The sequence below is a fragment of the Leuciscus leuciscus genome (genome assembly GCF_965113295.1).
Source record: "Leuciscus leuciscus genome assembly, chromosome: 4".
Taxonomy (NCBI): domain Eukaryota; kingdom Metazoa; phylum Chordata; class Actinopteri; order Cypriniformes; family Leuciscidae; genus Leuciscus; species Leuciscus leuciscus.
In genome coordinates this window covers 13,003,733-13,027,849 of record NC_138728.1, presented here as the reverse complement: position 1 = coordinate 13,027,849, position 24,117 = coordinate 13,003,733, and the positions used below count along the sequence as shown (strand labels likewise).

Below are 24,117 nucleotides of genomic sequence, written 5' to 3'. Positions count from 1 at the left end.
AGTATTAAACAGAGTACTGAGTATAGAGTTTTGAAAATGTCTGCACTGAGCTTTGTTGTGATGCACTTCCATTTTGAAATGGCTCAACTTATTTATTTTCAGTTATGTATATTCACCTAGTTGACTGAATGGCACAAAAAAAACTCAAAAATCTGGACATTTTCAGAGACAGGAGAAACTCAATGGAACACAAAGTTTTAATCCAACACAAGCCGATCTGAGAAAGCAGCGGCTGGTAAACATACGTGATTATTTCAACACAGGGTGTCAGTGCTCATCTAAACAAGCGACCGATGCTGTAATGTGTGAGACCCGATGAATAACATCAGTACAAACCTTTATTTATTTGTATGAAATATTTAATAGACTGGAATAAGAGCACCAACGCACACAAGCAATCCTATTTACCAGTCAAATTCATTTAAAAATGTAACCTCAACAAGCATGAAATATGATCAGTTAGAGAGAAACACTGTTAATGAGAAGACAAGCACTGGTCCATTGCCGGTTAGTGGGAAAAATATTCAGCTGATTCAAGATAATTCATGTTAACGCAGAGTCTGTGATTCATTGTTTTAATCAATTGACAGCCATAAAACGTAGTAATAATCTGCGTTCTCATGAGAAACTGTCTATATGAAGGTGCGCTGAACCCTGTTACTGTAAACTCCTGAGTAAGTAATAAGTAGAACGCGAAAGTGGTTGTGTAAGTAGTCCATTTAGGTCTTTTGTTGAACCTTATGTGTTTGATTTCTTGTACTTACTTTTTTTCCTAAAAAAAACAACTACAAAAAAAAGTATATATATATATAGGCCTGAATATTATTATATACAAGCAAATATTAACATTAATGCGATTAGCATTTCAAGTTATTAAGCACGAAATCCATTGAAACAACATGTTCTAGCAATGGTGTTCAAGCGAAACAAAAGTTTCTCTTTCATTCATGCACCGTAGATACATGAACATAAACATCCGGACCTCGATTGAATCGAACTCTAGTTCTTTTGGGCAGGTGTGAATACAGCAATCGAACTCGGGTGCGGACCAAACAATCGAACCGAGACCCAGCTGAAGAGGTGGTCTCGGTACGGTTCTAAACGAACTCTGGTACGGTTCGTTTACGATGTGAACATGAACCGACCCAATTGCAAGAAAGCACTGCGCCTTTACGTTCATTTTGACTGCTCTTATGCTCTTACGAGGATACTTAACACAACGGACATTTTGGCATAATGGTTTGTGTTATTGTTCGTTCAAGTGCGAAAGAGAATTCCATTCCGGCGCGCTGTCTGGCCACACGATAATGTTGCGCGTCTTTCTGCGCGTCGTGTGTGCATCATTGGAATGGAATGAATAAATGAGTGTGTGCATCAGGACATTCACATACAGAGCGTTCTCTTTAGTCTAATCTGAGCGGTCTCATCCAAAATGGTGACGAGTCTGCTTACAGACTGGGGGTTGAACAGCTGGCTGTCTGGTGCAGCTATAACAACCTTGAGCTGAACACGCTCAAAACAGTGGAGATGATTGTGGACTTCAGGAGAAAATCCCCAGCACTCCCCCCTCTTACCATCATGAACAGCACTGTGGAAGCAGTGGAGTCATTCAGGTTCCTGGGCTCTACCATCTCTCAGGACCTGAAGTGGGCAAATCACATTGACTCCATTGTGAAAAAGGCCCAGCAGAGACTGTACTTCCTTCGCCAGCTGAAGAAGTTCAATCTGCCACAGGAGCTGCTGATCCAGTTCTACTCAGCTGTCATTGAGTCTGTTTTAAGCACTTCCATCACTGTCTGGTTTGGTTCAGCTACCAAATCGGACATCAGGAGACTACAACGGACAGTCCGGACTGCAGAGAGGATTATTGGTGCCCCCTTGCCAACCCTCCAGGACCTGTACTCTTCCAGAGTGAGGAAGAGAGCAGGTAAAATCATCACAGACTCCACTCACCCTGGTCACCCCCTGTTTGAACTGTTACCGTCAGGACGGCGACACAGATCACTGGCCACAAGAACATCCAGGCACAGGAACAGTTTCTTTCCACAGGCCATTTCCCTTCTGAACACTTAACATGCCCCCCAATGCATATGCCTGTAAGTGCAATACTCCCACTGTCTAGTGCAATATTCTCTAAGTCAGGTGATATTTATATTTATATTATTCATACTACTCAAAATACTGTAAATATGTTCATAATCTGTAACATGCACTAGACTCCCACTGTCTAGTGTAATATTCTCTAACTCAGGTGATATTTATATTTATATTATAATTCATATTACTCAACATACTGTAAATATGTTCATAATCTGTAAATGTTTATTCAGACTAAACCCAACTGTGACCCCTTTTTTACTTTTTATACTATTTTTTTTTATTTTTTATATTTTTTTTATATATTTTATTCTTAGAATTTGTATTACTATGTTTCTTGTTGTATTTGTATTTGTATATGTGCACTGGAAGCTTCAGTACCAAGAAAAATTCCTTGTGGGTGCAAGCACACTTGGCAATAAAGCTCTTTCTGATTCTGATTCTGATTCTAATCGCGCATAAATGCTTGACGGAACCGTCTTGCAGCACATTGTCGTCTTCTCAAAATCCGAATTACAACATCGTATAGAATGATGACATTGTATGATACTCATTAGTTTCTTCATATTGCGTTTGTAGAGCATAACACAAAATCAGTAAAATAACATATTGCAGTACGAAATATCTCCATGCTGAGCCTTTTTTTTTGCACTTCCTGATTTCCCTACTTGAGAATCCTTGTCCAATGAATGGACGACCTTAGCACACGTGTGGTTTTGTTTACAAATTTTGGTTCACTTGCAAAAAGAGCAGTGTGAAAGCGAACCGTACCAAAAAAAACAAAAAAACATTTTATTTGGTCCGGACAAAAGCAAGTGAACTATTGGACTTTCCTGGTGTGAATACACCCTAAAAATGAGCCTAGTCTAGTTCAGGTTAGGTTTTAAAAAATGTAGAACATCATTTATTCAAGACATTTGTTCTCCTTTGACTTAACATTAGATTTTAATTTATTTATTTTTTGCATGGGGTGAAATGCATCCTCCACAATGTTTAAATGAAAAATATGCCACGGCCTGGGCCAAGTTTATGAGCTGAGGTACAAACTCTTGATTAATTCAGTACAAGACAGAGAAGCTGTGCGTTAATGAGAATTTTGTCTTATCAACAGTCAAACTGGGGCACAGACCTGTCTGTGCTTTGTCTGGATCCATTTGCCTCTTTTTTTCATATTTCTTTCTCTTTTTTGTGAAAGCAATTAATCATGCATGAAAGCGAGGGAGTGGGAGTCAGGGTGGAGTTAATTTCTTCATATATGATGATCTATTAGCTTCAACCGGTGAGGGCTTAGTTTTCCATTTTTGTCCCGTTCTCTGTCTGTGAGTTGGTGGCTGTACTGTGACATTCATTTTGCCTTTAATATCTCTCCATCATGTGCGGTCATCTTTTTCCAAACCTTTTAGTTGCACCACCACGCTTTACTTCTATAAAGTGCAAGTTCCTTAACTACTCACTCCATTTTATTCATCTAAAGCTTGTGATGGATGTGCCAGCTTTCAGTCTCAAGTCCTTGTCAACGCTGGTACCTCTTATACTGTTATTCTCGACAAGGCCAGCACTCTGACCTGCAGAAATTACTATTGACAGGAAGTTTATTTTCTGTTGGCTATAAAAGTAAATTTAAGGGCACGGTGTGTTGTTTTACAGCATTGTTGTTGAGGCAACTCAGGAAAAGTGCTCCATCCTATCGCCCAGGCAACGCCATTAAGGGAAAGTAGGCGCTTTATTGACCATGATGTCATGCTTGGAAGGACAGAATCAATATTGTCCTTAATGTTGTCTTCCATTTAGCTTTTCTCCAACTCCCATTTCTTCTTTCATTCCTCTTTCAGTCTCCCCTAGAATGTGTTGTTTTAAAAGTGCCCTTACGAGATTGCAGGATTGAATGAATGAAATTAGCCTCTGGCTTTGGGTTTGAAGACCTTATATTGGCAATCTCCAACCTCGCCTTCAGGTGGACCATTGTTGTGTGCTTTCTTCATTGTTGTATTTCTCTGTTTCCCGATTCAGTCAGTTAGATTGGCGAACAGCTGGTCAACTAATTTGATGTCCTTTTTTTTGCTTTGCTTTAGCTCTTGCTTTGCTGTTTGTTTTGGTTATGTTTTTGTTTGTTTTATCTTTTGTTTTGGTTATTTATTTATTTTTTGCTATGTTTGCTTATTTTATCTTTGTTCTTTATTTAATTTTTCACAATGTTGTGTAAATGTATTTAAATTATTTTATTTAAATTTATTTTAAATTTATTTTTAAATTTATTTATTTTATTATTATTTTTATGATTATTGTTATGATTTTTTTTTTTTTTTTTTTTTTTTTTTTCAGTACTGATTCTTTTGATTTCACTTACATTACAGGTGGGCTGTATTTGCACATTTACCATGAGCTAAATCTGCACGCGATGCTCAAATGCCATTTAGAAGAGCAGAATTCCGGAGATGAATCCGCTGGTAGATTTGTCAGACCCTGCCAACTTAATTTAGCAGTGACCTTTAATCTAGCTACCTTCAGGGCAGTGGGCGGTTCATTAAAGACACATATAAGGTGTGATTATATGTGAAGTACACATTCCTTCACTTCTTTCACAGTGTTTACATGACTTTTTGCTTTATTTCTTCACAGCTACTTTACTAGTGCGCCTGAACGTGTGTGTCGGTCTAAGGTAGGGTCAGTTATGGCTACCATTTATTAGCACTAGCACGGTGCTGGCCTTCCATGATGTGCTATTTCTGATAAACCTTGCACACACCTCAGTATCCATCTACTTCTGTTTCTGATTAAAATATAACTGATAAGACAGATATATTGTTATAAGTGTGTATCATGATGTAAAATGTGTTTTGTATTGTGGGGCCATTCGTTTTTGCTTGAGAGTGTGAATATATGCTATTAAATGTAGGAGGTTAAGGATCAGAAAACTACATATTTTCAAAAGAATGCAGTGGGTGGGTTGCCTGAACGACTGCTAGATGGAGCACAATAGAGTGAAACAGAATGCAGGGGTCTCAGGATGTGTTTTTTGAAAGTCATTTAAACCTTTTAAAAGCATTTCTTACGTTTTTTCAAATGTAATGCTCAGAGTGCAAGATGCTTAGAAAAATTGTGCGAGCGAGTGACTCAGCAAACACCAAATGTGTCTGTCTGTATAGCTGGAGCAGTGAAAATATCTAAACAAAAATAAATTAATGCATCTAGATAAAATCTAGTTGACCGCACTATTCGTTAAAAATCGCATGTTTACATGTGTATGGATAAACTGCAGAAGATGGTCTGTGTGTGTTTGTGTTTCTGCTGCAGAGGCCTGTGTATGAGGTCCTTTGCGGGCCTTTCTAATGGGAGATTTGCAGCAGGCACTGGAGCAGAACCGTTCTGCAGATCAGAAGCACAGACTGGGCTTGGCTGACCTGCGCTATGCTGCATCAGCAGAAAGGCCTCAGTTCTTGGCCACGCAGAGACTCATTGAGGATTACACACAGTCCTCAGAGAGAGGGTGCATCTTAGGGCATGAACCCCCCTGACCTCACCTCAAACAACAGCGCATTCTCCTCTGCTCATTACAGCTTGCTTGCATTATTTTCTTTTTTTATGTAGCCATTTATTTATTTGGACGTTTTTTTATTTTATGTAGCTATTTACCTGTTAATTTATTTGGCTATTAACATATTTTTTTATTTTATTTTATGTTTTATGTTTTATTTATTCAGCTAATTATTTAGTTAGGCAACCAGGTAGTGGAACTCCTTTTTTAATTACATTTTTTTTTATACAATTTTTTTTTATAAAATAAAAACTTAATTTTTTTCCCCCTGAAATTATATACATCAGTTATGCTGTTTATATGTACAGCAGTTAAAGTGTAATTTTGCCGATTTCCAACCCGCTTTGTATTGTTATGTGTCTATAGTATACATAGACATGTAAATTAAAGGGATACTTCAGGATTTAGCATTAAGCTTTGTATTAGTAGAAAACCTGTTGTATTTTCGAATTACCGTGCTTTCCACCCTCATGTCCCCCTGAGACAAGAGATTTATGTATTTTTTGTCTGGAAAAAATCCTCCGATGACGCAAAAATCTACATTTTGCGTCATCGGAGGATTTTTTGGGCCAGAGACAAAAGACTACAGCCAGTAGGAGGGGCTGTCCCGCATGTGTTCAACCCGCCCATAGAGGGTGGGATCTCACTCACAGAATGTACACAGTGTCTGCCGTCTTTCTTTGGAAGCTAAGCTAGCAGGCTCTTGTGCTGTGGAGAAAGCTAAGTATTAGGAGGAAGCTGAGTAGTAGGGGTTACCATCCTCTTTTTCCCGGACATGTCCGGCCGTCGAGATCGTCCAAAATGTCCGGGATTCGGCTTTTGCTTTCTGCAGTCGCCATTCATTGTTTACATGCACACCTTTTGTTTCAATCTAACTGAATTCATTCCGATTGGTTTATCTGACTGTAGTGTTTACATGAACGCTAAACAAGTGATCGGTCGATGTGCGTTTTAACATTGCTAAAAAAAATCCCGCTCCTCCGTGAGAGATACGAGACCAGAGCGTCTCACAGACTTTGACTGGAGCGCGTCCTGCTCATCGGTAATCACGCCACCGGCCTCGCGCCGTTCTCCCGCGCCCCTCAGCCTCGTCCTGCTCGCCACAGTAAACATAATGAATAGTGACTGTAAAACGCAAAAGTCGAATCCTGGACATTTTGGGCGATCGTGAAATCCCGGGCAGACTCTTCACGGAGCCTCACTAGTAGCATTGTTGTTTAACTGCGCGCTCTCTTACCGGTAGGCGTGGCTTGGGAGTGGCCTCCTAGGGCAGCGAAGCAAGTGCATTCTGGGAGTTGTTGTCTTTCATCCACATAAACCAAAAATACATTTTCTGGATTTTCTCAGTCTAGAAAGCTCCAAATTCAAAAATAATTTCACATTTCTTCTACATAAATGACCCATTTTAAATACACATTCATCTTTCCAGAGGTGAAGTATCCCTTTAAATGTTTACTCGTTCTCCGTTTTTCCTGAACCGAGAAATTCATGTTTTTTGCGTCATTCTGCAGACTTTTAACAGCTCCCAGGGCTTTCGTGAAAACTACAGATTATACTTCCACATTTTTGTATCCCCGCCCACGGGCGGTTGGATCGACAAAGGGTTATTAACAGAACTGTTATTGTAAGAGTAGGTTTATCACTGAACATTGTATTGTACTTTGTCTACTCGGCTTTATGGTAAAAATGGAACATTATGGCAACAGCTTTCTTACTTGTACGCGAAAGCATTTTGCTTCGGAGGTTTGGTGGAGCTGACAGAATGGAGCTGGACAAAAAACTTGAATTTCCCGGTCCAGGTAACAGAGAATGAGTAAACATTGTTCATTTGCATATACTACCAACTTGGTAACACGATTCTAAAACAGTATTCGCCGTCATCCAGTTTGAAATGTTGACTACGAAAAAGGAGGCTTTTCAGATTTTCAGGAGCCGTGTTCTCTCCATATTTACAATTCTTTGCAGCCTTTAGCCACAGCCTATTCAACTCGCTGGATAATTCACTGGAAACCAATAGTCACTCGCTCCCACTAAACGTTTACTCTTTTAAATTCTTGTACTCTGGAACAATACAAGTCGATACCATTATGACTAAAAGTTTGCTAAGAAGTATTTCCTACTAAAGTAAGGCAGTATTTGACTCTGGTCAAGCGCCTCCCTAGCAGACTAGTGAGAGTGGCCTTGGATGGCATCATGCCCAGTGCATTATGGGTGTTGAAGTTTTCCTACCTATTTGGCAAAAGGGAAGTCAGAAGCCATTTTTTCTCTGTTTTCTCTAGTAAGGTACACTGATTAAAATCACTGATTACAAAAAATTCCGCCTTTCTACTGTGTAGGCAGCCAAGTTTCATTGAAAGCCCATTTTGCCACCAGCAGTGAAGTACCCATTTAAAGAGATATTTCAACAAAAAATGAAATATCATGTGTTTTCAAACCTTAATTTTTGAAGAATGTCTTGGCTTCTGTTTTTAAAATAATGAAACTGAAGAAGTCTGGAGCTGTTGCATTTCAAAAAGGACACAAAAGCACCGCAAGCGTACAACAAAAGTAGTCCATCTCAACTTCATTAAAGTACCGTCAACTGTTGAGAGGTGAACTCAAGAGCCAGATCAGTTCAATTTATGAACAAATCAATCCAACTGATGTTAATCTCGAAAAAGAGCCACCTCAAAAGACTTATCAACAAATCATGCATCACTGCTTACCTCATAAACACCAGAAAGACAGCAAGTGCAAATGTCAAGATTATCAGTGAACGTTTTATTAGTGAATTTCAGTCTGTTCCTCATGTAAAGCTATCCTAGTGACTTCAGATGACTTGGAAATATACCGGTAATTGCATATGGACTACTTTTATAGTGCTTTTTAGTTATTGTGGAGCTTTATAGCCTCAGTCACTCGCATTATATTAAAGAAGTGGCAAGTATATTGCAGAAGAAAGAAGTCCTAACGTGAATGTGAGCTTCATTTTTGCCTGAACTATCTCTTCAATATGCATATTAATAAATGCATTAGTGCATGCATGAGGATACAGAACCACATGTTATATTCACTCATTGTCACAGTCAACCCTGCAGCTCTCGCACACTCACTAGTATCATTTCACAGCTGAAATGTGTATGTTCCCTCTCCCCAGAGGCATGCTGGGTGCCTGTGTGTTTGTTTTCATTTCATCCATGTCACTGTGTGACTTAATCACCATTTGCTTTATTTATTCATCTCTTTTCTATTCCAACTTCAGGATGAGGATTGGCTTTTCATATGTTAAAAATGATCTAACAAAAATTGTAATCTCACCAAAAAAAAAGTTCCTGCACTGAATCCATCAGCGTGCACAGCCAAAGCTCCACTACTGCCCAAGACAAATTATGTAATTAAAGCAACAGACGCGCAGCTTTGCGTTTATTCATTATTTGACAAGTACAGCATCAGTCTCTAAGAGTTTTCCTAGGGGAACAAATCCCCCCCAAGTGAGAGCTGTAAAGGAACAACCACATGACCAGCAGCAAGGGAAGAGAAGGGGGTGGGGGGGTGTCATGAAATATTCAAACCCTACATTCTTACACATTATTTTGCCTCATTAATAATGCATGGCTCCTTTAAATGCTATCGAGGAGGGAAACATTCTATAACTTTAATACGGGCGTGTCAGAATCCGTTTTGTCCCGAATACACGTTGATTTAAATTGCAGGAGAGAGCCGACAGATGGTGTGATAGCGGAGGGGAAGTGAGATCAGCTCCTGCAGGTGTACAGAGCCACAACGTACGCACAAAAGCCAGTCTCTGAGCAAACGGCGTTTCTGTACAGCGTTTTAAGCGAAGAATCGAGGGGTTTGTGCATGGATACCGTGTAGCATCAAATAACCATAGAACTCTGAAGAATAGCCGAATAGTTCAGGTACTGTCTGGCTGACATTATCAAAGCATAGTTTATTTATAGCAATGGAGAGAGTGAGATAGGTTCCTGAAATATAGCTTGAATTATTTAGAAACTTTTTGGTTTGCCGTTATTTGATTTTAAGGTCACGGTCTCTCTCAATGGGCCTTTTCATTGGAAGTTGCTCTATTTGGAAGCTTGAAAGTGGTTTCTTCAAGTCTTTCCAATCAAAGGGTGGAACAACTCATTTATTTTAGCCCTGATGAACGTGTCTTCATCAATGTGGTATTCTCTTCCTGTCATGAAATATTCATCTGCTTATTTCTAAGATTTAGTATTGCTATAGTGTGGCCTTACAGGTCCTCAACTACCTGCATTAATCATGGATAAGGAAGGAAATGGTGGTGTTGTTTTGCAGTGCGATTTTGGGCACATAGGTATCGTAATTGCAGCATATTTTTTGAGATGAACATAATTGTATTTGAGTGGCCTGTGTTTTTGCCCTGCAAGCGATTGTGCACCATTGTGCTCACTTGACGCTTTTGGCCTATTTTTAGTACTGGAAGATGGGATAAACACACACAATACCAGAGAGGGAAGTAATGATGGATGTGTTGTGCTGATATGTGTCCAGTTCAGTAGACTGAGACTGGACATGGCTGGAGTCGCTCTCACTTTTCTCAGGAGAACTAAACACTCAATGATGTGTGTATTCACACAACAGGACGACACCAAATATTTCTTTTTCTTTTTGTCTTTATTTATTCTTGTTTGGTTGTTAGTAAAATTGTGCTTGCAAAACTAGTAAATATTAATCATAAATCATAGTTTTATGTTGGCCTCTGGCATATTCCATGAATATAGTACTCTCAAGGGTCCCAAGACCCTTACAACCTGGCAACATGAGTAAATATTCAGATTTTATGGAATTTTTTATTTTTTTTGGAATCGTCTGAGAAAAATTACATGGCTTATTCAAAATGGATTGGAACATATACCTGTATTGAGATTGACCATCAACATTTTGAGAAGGTTGAGCACCCCCACTACCTTCAATGACCATTACTTGAAAAATAATTTAAAACATACTTAATTTGTTAAATAGTTTCAGGTACTTTTTTGTGGAATTGCTTTTTGTTGTTGTTGAAGACTAACCTTTTGTGCTTCCTCAGTATCTTGGTTTCTTCGTATTTCTTAAACTTTTGTGGAACTTTAAGCACATCTTTGGAAATCTCACATGCTTGTTTGTGTTTGTCTCGGTAACATTTATAATTATACACTCCCTTATTGCCCTTTTCGCTTCTTCGGTTTCTTTTTTTCTTACATGGCTGCTGTTTGATTGAAAACACAGCATTGCAGATTACAGTTTGTATCTTGCCTGAGTTTACTTTACAAATCAAACCTCCTGCTTGATGGTGCAGCTGAGGTTGCTAGGCAACTGTGTGAACCGGGTGACAGCTCATAAAGTCTCTCAACATTCTAGCTCAAAATTCCAAATAGCTCCGCAAGATTATCTCGAAAACATCAAAGATTCTTTACCGCCACACACCTATTAAACAACTTCAAATGAGGCACCATATTTAAAATCTCACTTGATTTAGGGTGCTTTTCTTCCTTGAGGCTGGTACTTTTAGTCTTTTTTTCTTCTTTTTTTTTTTTTACCATATTCATCCCAAGCTGTGAATAAAAGTATTTTTGTGTGCTTAACTTTATTAATCGTATTATTGAGATTTTTAAGAACTTGTTAGTAATGTTTTTCACACTAAAAAGTTTAATCTAGAGAAATGAATCATACCAATGTGCAATTTGAACTCACTATAATTTATTTAAAAAGTTACATATTAATATGAATATTTACTAATTAAAGTGAAACAATGACATGCAGCCTTCAATTTCTTCTTAATTAAATTACTGGCATAGTCTTCAGTACATGATTATTAGATATAATGCATTAATAGCGATTCAGTGCTGTCTGAGTTTGACTGAGATGCAGGCCTGTAATTAAAATTAGCTGTACGTTTTTTTCTTTTTCAGGGCTAATGTCGTTCATTTTTGATTGTAGAAGGCTTATTAAAGCTCTTAAAATGATCCAGCTAGGAACATTGAGTGCTTTTCCTTTTTTGTTGTCAATATTGTTGTGTAATTTATTATCAGCAACAGAATAGACAGTGGTAGGTCTATTAGGCAGCATTTACACTACAAGCTTAATGATCCAAAATTTGTACTTATTTTTGTTTGTTTGTTTTGTCCTGCCTCTTAAGGCATAATCAACTGTTTTTGAATTAATACCTCACCATGATGGACATTTTGATAAAGAAGTGCATTAGGGCTGTGCAATTAATTGAATTTCGATTTCGATTTCGATTTTTGCTCCCAACGATCACCAAAATAGTATAATCGAGTAAAAAACGATTATTTTGCCATGTTCTGTTTTGAAAGAACGCTCTTATTTTGTCTTGTGTTCTGAATGACGCGCGCACGCGCACATCCGCCCCTCCCGATGCCATAAACTCTCTCAGCTTGAATGTTTAAACTGATAAAACTTAAAACGAAGTAAAAATGATCAACTTTAGTTACGATGCAATGCTGGCCCGATTGTACAAGTGACAATTCCATCATGTCCCGACTCCTGAACGCGAATGTGTAGTTTCGACGCTTGCCTTGTCCAGCGCATTTTGAGAGACAGAGAGAGAGAAGACTCATCACCGCTGAACACTAACGCGGTTTGTGAAATTGCGTCTTGGAGAAAGTTTTTAAATTATTGATTTGATTTTATAATCTGTGTGGATTCATTTAGGCTACTCATACAATCTACATGCTAAAGTGAATCAATGTTTGCGGGGGAATTTCCCGCATTAGGCTATAAGTGGTAGACCTGCGGGAATATATTAAAATACTATATTATTTATTTTAATAGTTCAAAAGTACAATCAATGTTCAAATTTCGATTTTTTAAGAATTGTTGAAAGGTGTCTTTGGTAACACTTTACAATAAGGTTCATTAATTAGAATTAGTTAACAATAATGAACAATACTTCTACAGCATTTACTAATCTTAGTTAATATTAATTTCACCACTTACTAATACGTTATTAAAATGAAAGGTTGTATTTGTTAACATTAGTTAATGCACTGTAAACTTAACATAAACAAACAATGAACAGCTGTATTTTTATTAACTAACATTAAAAAAGATGAATAAATACTGTAACAAATGTATTTCTCATTGTTAGTTCATGTTAGTTAATACATTAACTAATGTTAACGAATTAACATTATTGTAAAGTGTTACCGTGTCTTTTTAATAAATGCAACACGTTCCCAAAGTCATGTGAAATAATCGCGTTACATAATCGTGATTTCAATACTGACCAAAATAATCGTGATTATGATTTTTTCCATAATCGAGCAGCCCTAAAGTGCATTCAATGATTCGAAAGCAGCCACCTATTTGGTTTCAGGAATATTAGTTTTGCAGTCAATCAATCAGTCAATCAGTCAAACAAACAAACAAACAACCAATCAGCCAATAAAAAAAAAAGAGCTATTTGAATTGCAGTGATATAGACCAGAAGATGCATCTGATGATTTCTGTGTTCTGTGCTTCATTAAATTTAGGCTGGAGAAGGAAAGGTCCCAGGCTCATGCACAGGCCCAGGCAGAAGCTCAAGCCCTGGTAAAGGATGAGGTGAGCAGAATCCTTGCATTAGAGAAAGCCAATGCAGAGGAGAGCATCCAGAAGGCCATACTGAGAGAAAGAGTCACCGCTGAGGATGAAAGACTGCAAGCTCAGATATATGTGAGTAAATCATCAAACACAAAAGTGCATGACTATGTTCTAAACAGCCAAGCACTAATGCTTTGTTCACACTGCACATAAATCTGATTTCCAAAACTTTAGGAGTAAAGTGATGAAATCTGATCTGTTTGTTCAGACAGTGTAGTCAATATCCGGTCCATCAACCTTGGTTGCTGTAGTGATGACTTAAGTGCCAAGAGACATAAGAGTCATTGTGGAAAGACAGACAGCATAAGTGTCAGAGGTGTAATTGCATTTAAACATTCATCAAAATGCTATGTGTGACACTTCTCACTCATTTACCGTTCATTACACAGTGACTGACACATATAAATGAGAAACTACTGTGCATATGACATTATAATCACATGACATTGTGTCCTGCATGGAAAAAAGTATTTGGAAACTCAATCTGACTGGATTCCGTTTACATGTAAGCATTTGGAAGATGCTTTTTAAATACTTTTATTTGCTAGCACCATGCTCTACTCTTTGAGCTAAAGGAAGAAAGAAGTGCTGTTCAGTGTACAAACAACTAAAAAGATTTAAGTCGGCTATGCCAAAAAAAATACAAATAAATCACATTTTTGCTGCCTCTCTGAACAAAGCCTTTTTAATGTTTTTCAATGTGTGTGTATGTGTGTGTGTTTGTTTTTGTGGCATATTTGCTTTATTCAACACTGCATTAAAAATATAGCAGCCTCTAAAGTCATTCTTCTCAGAGTAACCAAACAGGTACGAACATCATTTCACTATAGTATGGACGATAAGGTTAAGAAATCATTAAGGGATGTCTGGAAATATTTCAAAGAATTGTGTTCCTGTTTTACTCACTTTAGATATATCTCTATCTATCTATCTTTCTATCTCTCCTCTCTCTCTCTCTCTCTCTCTCTCTCTCTCTCTATCTCTCTATCTATCTTTCTATCTCTCCTCTCTCTCTCTCTCTCTCTCTATCTCTATCTCTATCTCTATCTCTATCTCTATCTCTATCTCTATCTCTATCTCTCTCTCTCTCTCTCTCTCTCTCTCTCTCTCTCTCTCTCTCTCTCTCTCTCTCTCTCTCTCTCTCTCTATCAACTAGAAGTGGCAATATATTAAAATAATTACAAATTACAAAAATTATTTAATTCCAGGAGTTCATGTTTGGACCTTATTCCACTTATCTATCTCATTCACATCCATCAAAACATCATCAAACTCTCACATACACACAAAATTACTTCAAAGAGTCGCACAAGCACATAGAATAGTGTGGGAATGCCTTTATTGATAAACTTTACGTCTTCTTTCCATTCTTTGCTAATCCAAAAGGAATACCAGTGTGCACACATACCAGTGTAAGGTAATTTTATTTGCAGGCAGCTAAATTGCCCTTGTAAACACATTGTAAGACGAGGGGCCCCTCCATTGGTTCTGACAGGGCACAGATTATTTGAGCATGAGGTATAAAAAAAAAAAAGAGGTTCCCTGGAGAACTGGAGCTGTTTACAAACGTATGGTATTGATTACATAGCTCATTTCACACAGTCATCTCTGTAATAGAAAAATGAATCATTTTTGGGATGAGGGTGAGATGTGCTGTAATTCACGGCTGGAAGGAAGGTGTGTGTGTGTGTGTGTGTGTGTGTATGAGAGAGAGAGAGAGAGAGAGAGAGAGAGAGAATTTGGAAATTGTCAATAGGAACGATGGGTAAATCTAAACAATGCAAGGAGGAGGAGGCGGCTCGAGGCATTTTGTGTGTAGGAATGTTTTCCCATGATTTGTTGGTGCTGGTCTCATTTCAGCGTTCACCCTTTGAAAGCCTGACCACAGCAGTAGGACACTCTCTTTCATATTTGAACTGACTTTAGACCATATCTATATTTTGAACAGACCAGCTGTTGCTGAAACAAACACATATATGGATCCCAGCAGCCCAGAGAAACAATCCATTCTAATTCAATCCCTACCAATTGCAATACAGTATAATACACACAAAACCATCAGCAGTTGTGAGAGAGACCAATAATGAAGCATGCTTGAGTAACAAATTGCTGGTTTATGAGTATAACTCAATATTATGGGTTTATCAAGAGTCAGACTGTCATATATGGAAGCTCTTTCTGCTCTGTCCTTCAGCTCATTATGGGGGCTACACTTCAACTTGATATCCACAAGCAGAATTGTATATTCTGTTTTGTTTTCTGAGTTATGTCTGTGAAGTAATCTACACTTTTTGTACTTTTGGTTTATCTTCATAAAAGTCTGTCTTTTCCACAATTTTCCATCTGTTCGTCCATCCAAACATATTCTGTTGGACAAATTTTTATGATACTGCTAGCTTTTATTCAGAAACATGTTTACATGGAATATTTCAGAATGTATCACCCAAATCTTATGTTAAAAAAAATCCATCCATCCATCCATCCATCCATTTATCCATCCATTTATCCATCCATCCATCCATCCATCCATCCATCCATCCATCCATCCATCCATCCATCCATCCATCCATCCATCCATCCATCCATCCATCCATCCATCCATCCATCCATCCATCCATCCATCCATCCATCCATCCATCCATCCATCCTTCCTTCCTTCCTTCCTTCCTTCCTTCCTTCCTTCCTTCCTTCCTTCCTTCCTTCCTTCCTTCCTTCCTTCCTTCCTTCCTTCCTTCCTTCCTTCCTTCCTTCCTTCCTTCCTTCCTTCCTTCCTTCCTTCCTTCCTTCCTTCCTTCCTTCCTTCCTTCCTTCCTTCCTTCCTTCCTTCCTTCCTTCCTTCCTTCCTTCCTTCCTTCCTTCCTTCCTTCCTTCCTTCCTTCCTTCCTTCCTTCCTTCCTTCCTTCCTTCCTTCCTTCCTTCCTCCCTCCCTCCCTCCCTCCCTCCCTCCCTCCCTCCCTCCCTCCCTCCCTCCAAGTGGGCGTTTCTAGTCCAGAATAATCTGCATTGTAGATGTTCAGTCAGAGGTCTGGCAATGCAAGTCTTCTCAGGACATGTAAAATTGCTGTCTTTATAATGTAGCGGATGTTTAAGCTTAAGACATTTCAGGTCAGTATTTTATTGATCTGTGATGCTTTAATTATTGTATGTAATTGGTGCTTTGCAGTGTTTTGCAGTTTTCACTGTTCTGCAATCATTCAGGAAATAGACATGTAGGTGTAAATAAATAAAATGGATCAATGAGGAAACTAGACGTCTTCAGAGATGACTTTTCCTTTCAGTTCAAAATGAACACTCATGCAGAGATAAATTAGTTGGACAGGTTCTTGTCTTTTCCTCTTAACAGAAAATGTTCACTCCCGGACATCATCACACACATTTCCTTCCTCTCAATTTTGAGTTCTTTTTGGAGCAGAGCTTTTTTAATAGAATTTGAAGGGTTATCGCCAGATTCATGCCGCTTTTTCTCATGTAATCATCTGTTCTGACAGTGCTATCATAAAACTCTTTTCTTTTATTTCTTTTTTTTCTCCTTGAAATGATGTTTTTCCTTGTGAAAGGCTGGAGACTAACCTACCTGACTCTCATTGTAATCTCCCGGTTTCTAGGGACCTTCACACTTGTTTTTCCCATCCTACAATTTTTGACTTTACGGCATGGCTAGATGTCTTTTAGCTTAGAAGCATGTGTGTAGGTCAGTCATTTTTGCTTGAATTAAAAAATTGATTTACACATCACCAAGGTGACAATGCATTTAATAAACATAACACACATACAAGATATAGCGAGTTAATCAATGCATTATTCTTTTATAACGAAGTAATGTTCAACCTGCTAGTAATTGCAAATTTAGTTTAAATTGCCTCCAAAACATCAATAAGTGTTTGAAAGTCCTTGCTGGGGTAGAACATGGTTCTGCTGCTCTCAGCACACTTTGAATAGATGGACCTTTCAAAGATGATTTGTTAAGTCCTTTGTCCTAGCAGACCCTTCCTCTGACTGCGTTTCTGCCTGACTGCAAGGCGTTCAATCATTGAACATCAATCAGGCTTTTGAAATGCATTCTTACTGCGAGTAAGAGCCGCAGTGCCACACTTCAGGGTTTCTGCAGTTTGCTTTACAAATGCATTAGCCAGGCGGTGTACTGTTCACTCATGGGACGTTTACACAGGCCAATGGGTTCTTACGGTATTAGTAGTCGTATTCTCTTGGGTTTGAGCGGTCTAAGCAGAGGCAGGTCATATGGACAGCAGGATTTCCTCGACTTTGTTTTTAGACCTCTTGTGATGCCTAAATGTCTTGCTGGTTCACCTTTGTATCCTGATAGTAACTTAGATTTAGTGGATAAAGAAAGCAATCTTGATTTTTCAGTCATTTGTTGCCATTCAGTATGTATCTCTTCATTCACTGAAATGGCAAAAGATGTCTTGATGAAAAATGTGTATATATACACTACCATTCAATATTTTGGGATTGGTAAAAAAAAAAAAAATTGTATGTACACCAAGGCTGCATTTATTTGATCAAAATACAGTTAAACAGTAAATTATACTGAAATATTATTACTACTTAAAATAATTTTCTATTTTAATATGAACTCTTTTTTAATATGTTTTAAAATTAAATTTTTCCTGTGATGGCAAAGCTGTCATTACTTCAGTATTCAGTGTCACATGATCCTTCAGAAATCATTCTAATATCCTAATTTGCTGCTCAAGAAACATTTCTAATTATTAAGAGTGTTGACAGCTGTGCTTCTTAATATTTTTGTGGAAGTCATGATTATTATTATTTTCAGGATTCTTTGATGAGTAGAAAGTTCAAACCAACAGCATTTATTTGAAAAATAGACTTCTTTGTCACATAATAAATGTCTTTACTGTCAGTTTTGATCAAATTAATGCATTTTTGCGGAATTAAAGTATTTTATTACTAAGCCAAATTCAATACAGGGACTTCAGAGATCTTTTTTTGAGTGAAGATGCAAATGAATGATTACGTAAGAGTTTTGAACCAATTCACCTAAACAGTATAACATAAATTAATGAAAAGTTTTATTTATTTATTTTAAAAATATTTGTCTTGGCACTTTCATATTCATAAGTTACTATAGAGTGGGATTTCCATACAAGTCTTAACGACTGTAGGAAACTTAATGGTGCATGTAATCATCACTGTGTTGCATAATTTTATGTCATCAACAGATTTGTTGCCGTCATATTGTGAATATATGGTTTTAGAAATCGATTTTTGGCAACCAAATGGAAACCACATTTCCGCCTTTTGCTTCTCAAAGACGACAGGAGACTAATGCCTGAGAAACACCGCTTTTATTTCAAAGGTTGTGAACTATTAAGCTGACCAGTGCTGCTCTATGAGCATTTTATTTTTCATCTCCTCATTCAAGGAGATATCGATCCCTCTCTCATCAGAATTCACACTGTGCTCTGGTCTTCAGACACTGTTTGTCACGTACAATAGCACCGCTGAGTGCTAGTGCCGGCTGCATTCTCCGGGAACAGTCTTCGCATGCCCAAATTAGCCTCTCCAATTATCCCGCCCCAGCCAAGAGCTCTGAAGTTGCTGTTCCGATGGCTGTCTTTCTTCTCGAACTGTCTTTGCTGACTCTACCTGAAACCATAAATAATTTTCCTCAAAGCCCACCAGCTTAGTAAGAAAGCTCTGTTTTCTTCAGCCAAAAGACCCTGAGTTTTGCTAGATTTTGAAAGCACTTGCAGTGTTCTTGTTTTGTGGTTTTGGATTTTTGAATGTCAGCTTGTTTGGTGGACACAAGAATGGATGTTATTTGACATTTGTAATCTCCTTGGATGTTTTGCTATAAATTTAAGCTCGAGTGTCATTTCCCCAATAGACCTGTTGAGTATATCGAACTTGCTCATTTTTAGATGTATTGCAATGACTTTTTGTGATTTCTGCACTTTGGCGAGAAGTTCTCGTGTATCTCTTCAACCATACATGCTGTCAGCGGTTCTAGACATTAATAAACTCGTCAAGTCTGGTAGTGTTTGGGTTTCGGTGATTCTGGCCCTCTAGCGATCTTTCAGGACAGCCAATCAATCACAACGCATATCATTTCATTCAGACACTGGCAAACCCTGGGGCGAACATTTCAATCAAACGCAGAGTCATCAATCTGCAACCCAGTGACTGATGCAACTTATTCGATGGCTGGCGACGTGATTTGTTGAGACAAAAGATCAGACAGTCTTGCAAAAGCTCCTGAAATGTGTGCCTGACACTTTCTCACCCGGCAAATCACAAGGGATTGTTGTTTTTGCAGTCACCGAAAAGTGTTTAGAAATTATCTGACTGTAAACCTCTTGCAAATATTTAACACTTAACTAACACTAACTAATTAAAAAAAGCAAGCACAAAATAAAACAGTTAAAATTCATTATTGTGGTAATTGTTAAGTGGGCACTTAGTGTTTTTTTTTATTTATTTTTTTATATTTTCAATATGGCAATTTTGACTTGAACTTAATCAAAACTTAATGGTTTACTTTTTGAATGGTGTGGATATTTTCATTTAAAATTAGTCAATGTATTAATTTTATTGATTTATTATTAATTAATTATTTAATTTTCCTACTTGTTTGACTGGAGTCTTCAATTCATGTGACTGTATATGATTTTAATCTTTTTAATGAAACCGTATTACTTTAATTTTAGGTGACAGTTTGAACTATAGCTGAACTTTTTTTTTTTTTTTTTTATCTCAAATTGAGTTTTCTGCTTCCACAATCAACCTATTAGAGTCTGCAGATGTTTTTATTTGATGGTTGGATGGGCTGCAGACGCCACTTCAGTTAAGCTTGTATTTCAAGAGCACAAATGTCCCCCTTCCCCAACCCCCCATCTCTCTCTCTCTCTCTCTCTCTCTCTCTCTCTCTCTCACACAAATCTGCGTGCTTCAAACGCTGTCACATTTTAGATACAGCTGACTGGCCCTGACTGATAATACCCCACAATTTAATTTCCCAGGTATTAAAGAGGACTTGCTGGTTTTTGAATTGGATGTACTTGTTGGTGGTATTTGGGAAGGACAGAAAAAAAAATCCCCTCTTTGCCTTGCTCAAGAGGTCTGAGAAATGAGTTTTCTCCATGTTTTCAGTCTTAAGTGAGATAAACAGGATGTTTTGTGTGTGTGTCCTGCAATATGAATGGAGATGGTGTTTCTCATGCGGATGTGCTGATAAGTTTATGTACCTTTTTGAAAAGATTTTCAGCGTTTTTAGTAGATAACATATGTTTACATATATCCCACAAGACAAAATAATAAGTCAATTTACACTATTCTGTTCAAAAGTTTACATAGCCTTGGTTCGTAATCTTGTTTTGCCTCCTTGAGCATTAATTTACTTTTTGCAGCCTTTTTGTGATGGTGTAGGAGTTGTCCTGAGTTGATCTCAACATCAAATAACTAAGGTAGGGATGATTAAAAATGTGAAGAGGATGCTGTGTAAAACCCAAGAACTTGGTGGAGCTGTTGGGTTTTTGTTCATGGTGAAAAAAAAAAGGTGGACAGATTGACTGCTCTGGGCAAACTACAGGCTCACAAATGTCTACAAACAGTCTGTGATTCTTGAAAATATATTAGGAAATTAGGAATTAAGGGTATGTAAGCTTGAGTACAGGATAATTAGTTTAAATTAAAATGATGAAGAAAGGTGAAGAAATGATGTCTTGTGGTCTTGTAGAACAGTGTTGGGGTAGGTTGAAGCATGGCAGTACATGCAAACCAGGATATATGTGCAAACTATGGATGCTATTTGTGAATCTGCAAAATGATGTTTTGCCAATGCAGTGAGTAAAGTGTTTTGGATTTATGGTAATCTACGACTAACCGTATATGTTCAGCATATAAATACGTGGGTGTGTGGATGGCTAGTTTCAGTTTCAGTAAATTAGGCGTGTAACATACAATCCCGTTTTGTGTGTTTGCTTGTTTTCTCTCGTCTCCTTTTCGGCTTGGGCTCCCTGCTGATTCCCCCTTGTTCACTGAGTTTTGTAGCCTTTGCTGCCCACCTGCAGTGCCAGTGTTCTGAAACTGGCCCTAATTGGCTGGGTCTCCGGTTGGCACCGGTGCCCGGCGCTCACCCCGGCAGCTAATTGGCTCCGCCGGCCGCCCGTTTCCATGAGCTTCGACCAGGGTTGGATTGATGGATGGCAGCAGGTGTCAGGAAAGCTGCTTTCTGACAGAGCAGCTTGTGAAGTCAATTTACAGCCCAAAAGGCAACAGGAGGGTTTCTGCATGTAGCCGTGCCTCTAGAGAGAGAAGGTATTTGAAAACACTGCTATTTTTAGACCTCATTTTAAATCTCGAAACTGACTTCCCCAGTTATATAAAATGAAGAAAGAAAAAAAAAATCACTTTCTTGGCAAAGATGGCAAGAGCTCCTGACAGACTGAAATAAGTGGGATATAGCTGTTATGATCTGGGCTTTCCTTATCCACAGCCCTAATCCTTGATTATCACACTTCATTACGAGCGTAGATTTGCAATTAAAGTTCGCCGGAAGCATTGTGAGCAGTAGAATGAACAAAGGTGTATTTTGACCTGGTACTGAGGTGAAGGACACTGAATTAAAGACAAAAAGTGGAACGTTGACACAAAAATGAAGAATAAAGTGTCTGTCGTAGTCCGTTTATTGCACGGATTGCTGAAATACTTGATTCTGATTGGTCAATTTTAGAATCCAGTGCATACATATTTTGTATGACCGCAATATTTTATTCTAATCATTTTTACTTGGTTTGTTTTTTCTTGGTTTTCCGCTCCGCAGTCTCTTTTTCTCGCATAAAATAATTTAGCTCAAAATCAATAATTCAAGTCCATTCATTTATTAATTTATTTGGTAAGTGGACATTTAATAAGCAGGATAATGTACACTCAGACGGTCATTATAGCAAAATAAACTCTTTCAGGGTGATTTAAGACCGCTGCTCCCCCATCTGGGTTCATTTTGTGGTAACGACCGGCCAACTGTACATTATCCCTTGCTAAATTTACATAGTAAACATGATTGAACATGCATCTTTGGGTGAAAAGGGCTTTGCTCGGATGTGAATGGACCAGTTCATGAGGTTTCTCCAGATGGACAAATGCCATAATTAGATTTCCACTAATGTCCATATTGACATTGGCTTTATTCACCCTTGATTCATGGTTTTGGACGTGCTGCTACCAGCTGCCTCAGTTTCATTTTGTTTCCTTGTCTGCATTAGCAAAATAATTTTAAAAAAACTTCTTTTTTTTTTGTGCAAATGAAGACAACACTTTCCACAGTGAATTGAGGCACACTGATAATTGCTCAGAGTTTGGTGAGAGCACAGCCCTGCTGTTTAGCTGCCTTTAATTGGGAAGATGCCCAAATGTGAGCACAGAGAGAGCGGCCATGTGGGAGTTACTGTCCTGCCACCGGTCACAGATCTGCAGTAGAATCTTTTAGCACAATCTAAATTCTAACTCCCACTTTGTGTGTGTGTGAAATTGTATCTCTCAGAATAACCTGGAATAAATTATGTTCTGAGTGCTTTAGTGGGGGGTTTGTGCCATTGCTAAGTTGTTTTTGGTGGTTTCTACGGCATTTCTTGATGTTAGAACTCTGAATTTCTATGACGGGGATCTTCATTTATTGTTTGATCGCAAACACATTCAGCACGTTCAGCAGAAGTATCCAATTAATTAACTTCGACCAAAGCGGTATACCAGCGGTGTTAGCGAACATCATGACGCTGCCAAAAGTGGTGTTGAAATGAATATGTAAATATTTGCTGCTCACTTTCCTCTCAATAACAAAATAAACACAACAAAAATGACAGTAGTGAGAAAACAGCATTTAAGAAAGCGTCTGAACCTAGCGATGTGGATATGTTTGCACAAGCTCTGCAATTCTGCACTCCAGTCAAGTCACGTCATGTTTATTTGTTATTAGGGCTGCCCCCGACAAAAGGTGTTTCTAGTCGAATAGTAGTGGTTAATTTAAGCCATTAGTCAACTAATCACCCGCTTATATTAATTTGATTGCTTAAATAATTACTGAGGGCAAAACTAAACCATAACGAGTATCGACTATTAGGGGGTTGCCCTAATTTATATACCACTTTATAGAATATGTTGCTTTAAAGCAGCAGTTTTACAGTATTACACATGAAAAAACAGTATCACTTTCAATTAGTTTACAGTATTACACATGAAAAAACAGTATCACTTTCAATTAGAATTACAACTTCAATTTCTACCATAAAGCAGCTATGGAAGTAAAATAATACCAAATGTTTTTGAAACAGAAAAGCTTGTTGAATTGCACTAATTGAAAACAAAATGCATTGGATTAACCGTGCATGCATTTTAATGCATTGTATTTTTAGGGCTTGCATTTTTAATGGGCTGAAAATTCAGCATGGTTGTATTATGTAAGCTGTGAATAATTCAATTCAAAACATTTACAACATTAAAAATTCAATAATCCATTTTCACCTTTCAGATTTTCACTTCCAAAATATTCATTCTGTTTAAAAATACAAGCCTATAATATCCATCCATCCATCCATCCATCTTCTTCCGCTTATCCGGGGCCGGGTCGCGGGGGCAGCAGTCTAAGCAGGGATGCCCAGACTTCCCTCTCCCTAGACACTTCCTCCAGCTCTTCCGGGGGGACACCGAGGCGTTCCCAGGCCAGCCGGGAGACATAGTCCCTCCAGCGTGTCCTAGGTCTTCCCCGGGGTCTCCTCCCGGTGGGACATGCCCGGAACACCTTCCCGGGAAGGCGTCCAGGAGGCATCCGGAAAAGATGCCCGAGCCACCTCAGCTGGCCCCTCTCGATGTGGAGGAGCAGCGGCTCTACTCTGAGCTCCTCC

The 24,117-nt window shown here is 38.3% G+C and overlaps 1 protein-coding gene across 2 annotated transcripts in view; it reads left to right on the top strand.

Annotated features, from left to right (window-relative positions):
* The window catches only part of chchd3a (coiled-coil-helix-coiled-coil-helix domain containing 3a), a 72,010-nt gene that overhangs the window by 12,055 nt on the left and 35,838 nt on the right, over positions 1-24,117 (top strand). For both annotated transcript variants that reach the window (XM_082166331.1, XM_082166330.1), the window contains exon 4: positions 13,129-13,309. In XM_082166331.1, coding sequence (XP_082022457.1) covers positions 13,129-13,309 — 181 coding nt within the window. The remainder of the gene's footprint in view (positions 1-13,128; positions 13,310-24,117) is intronic.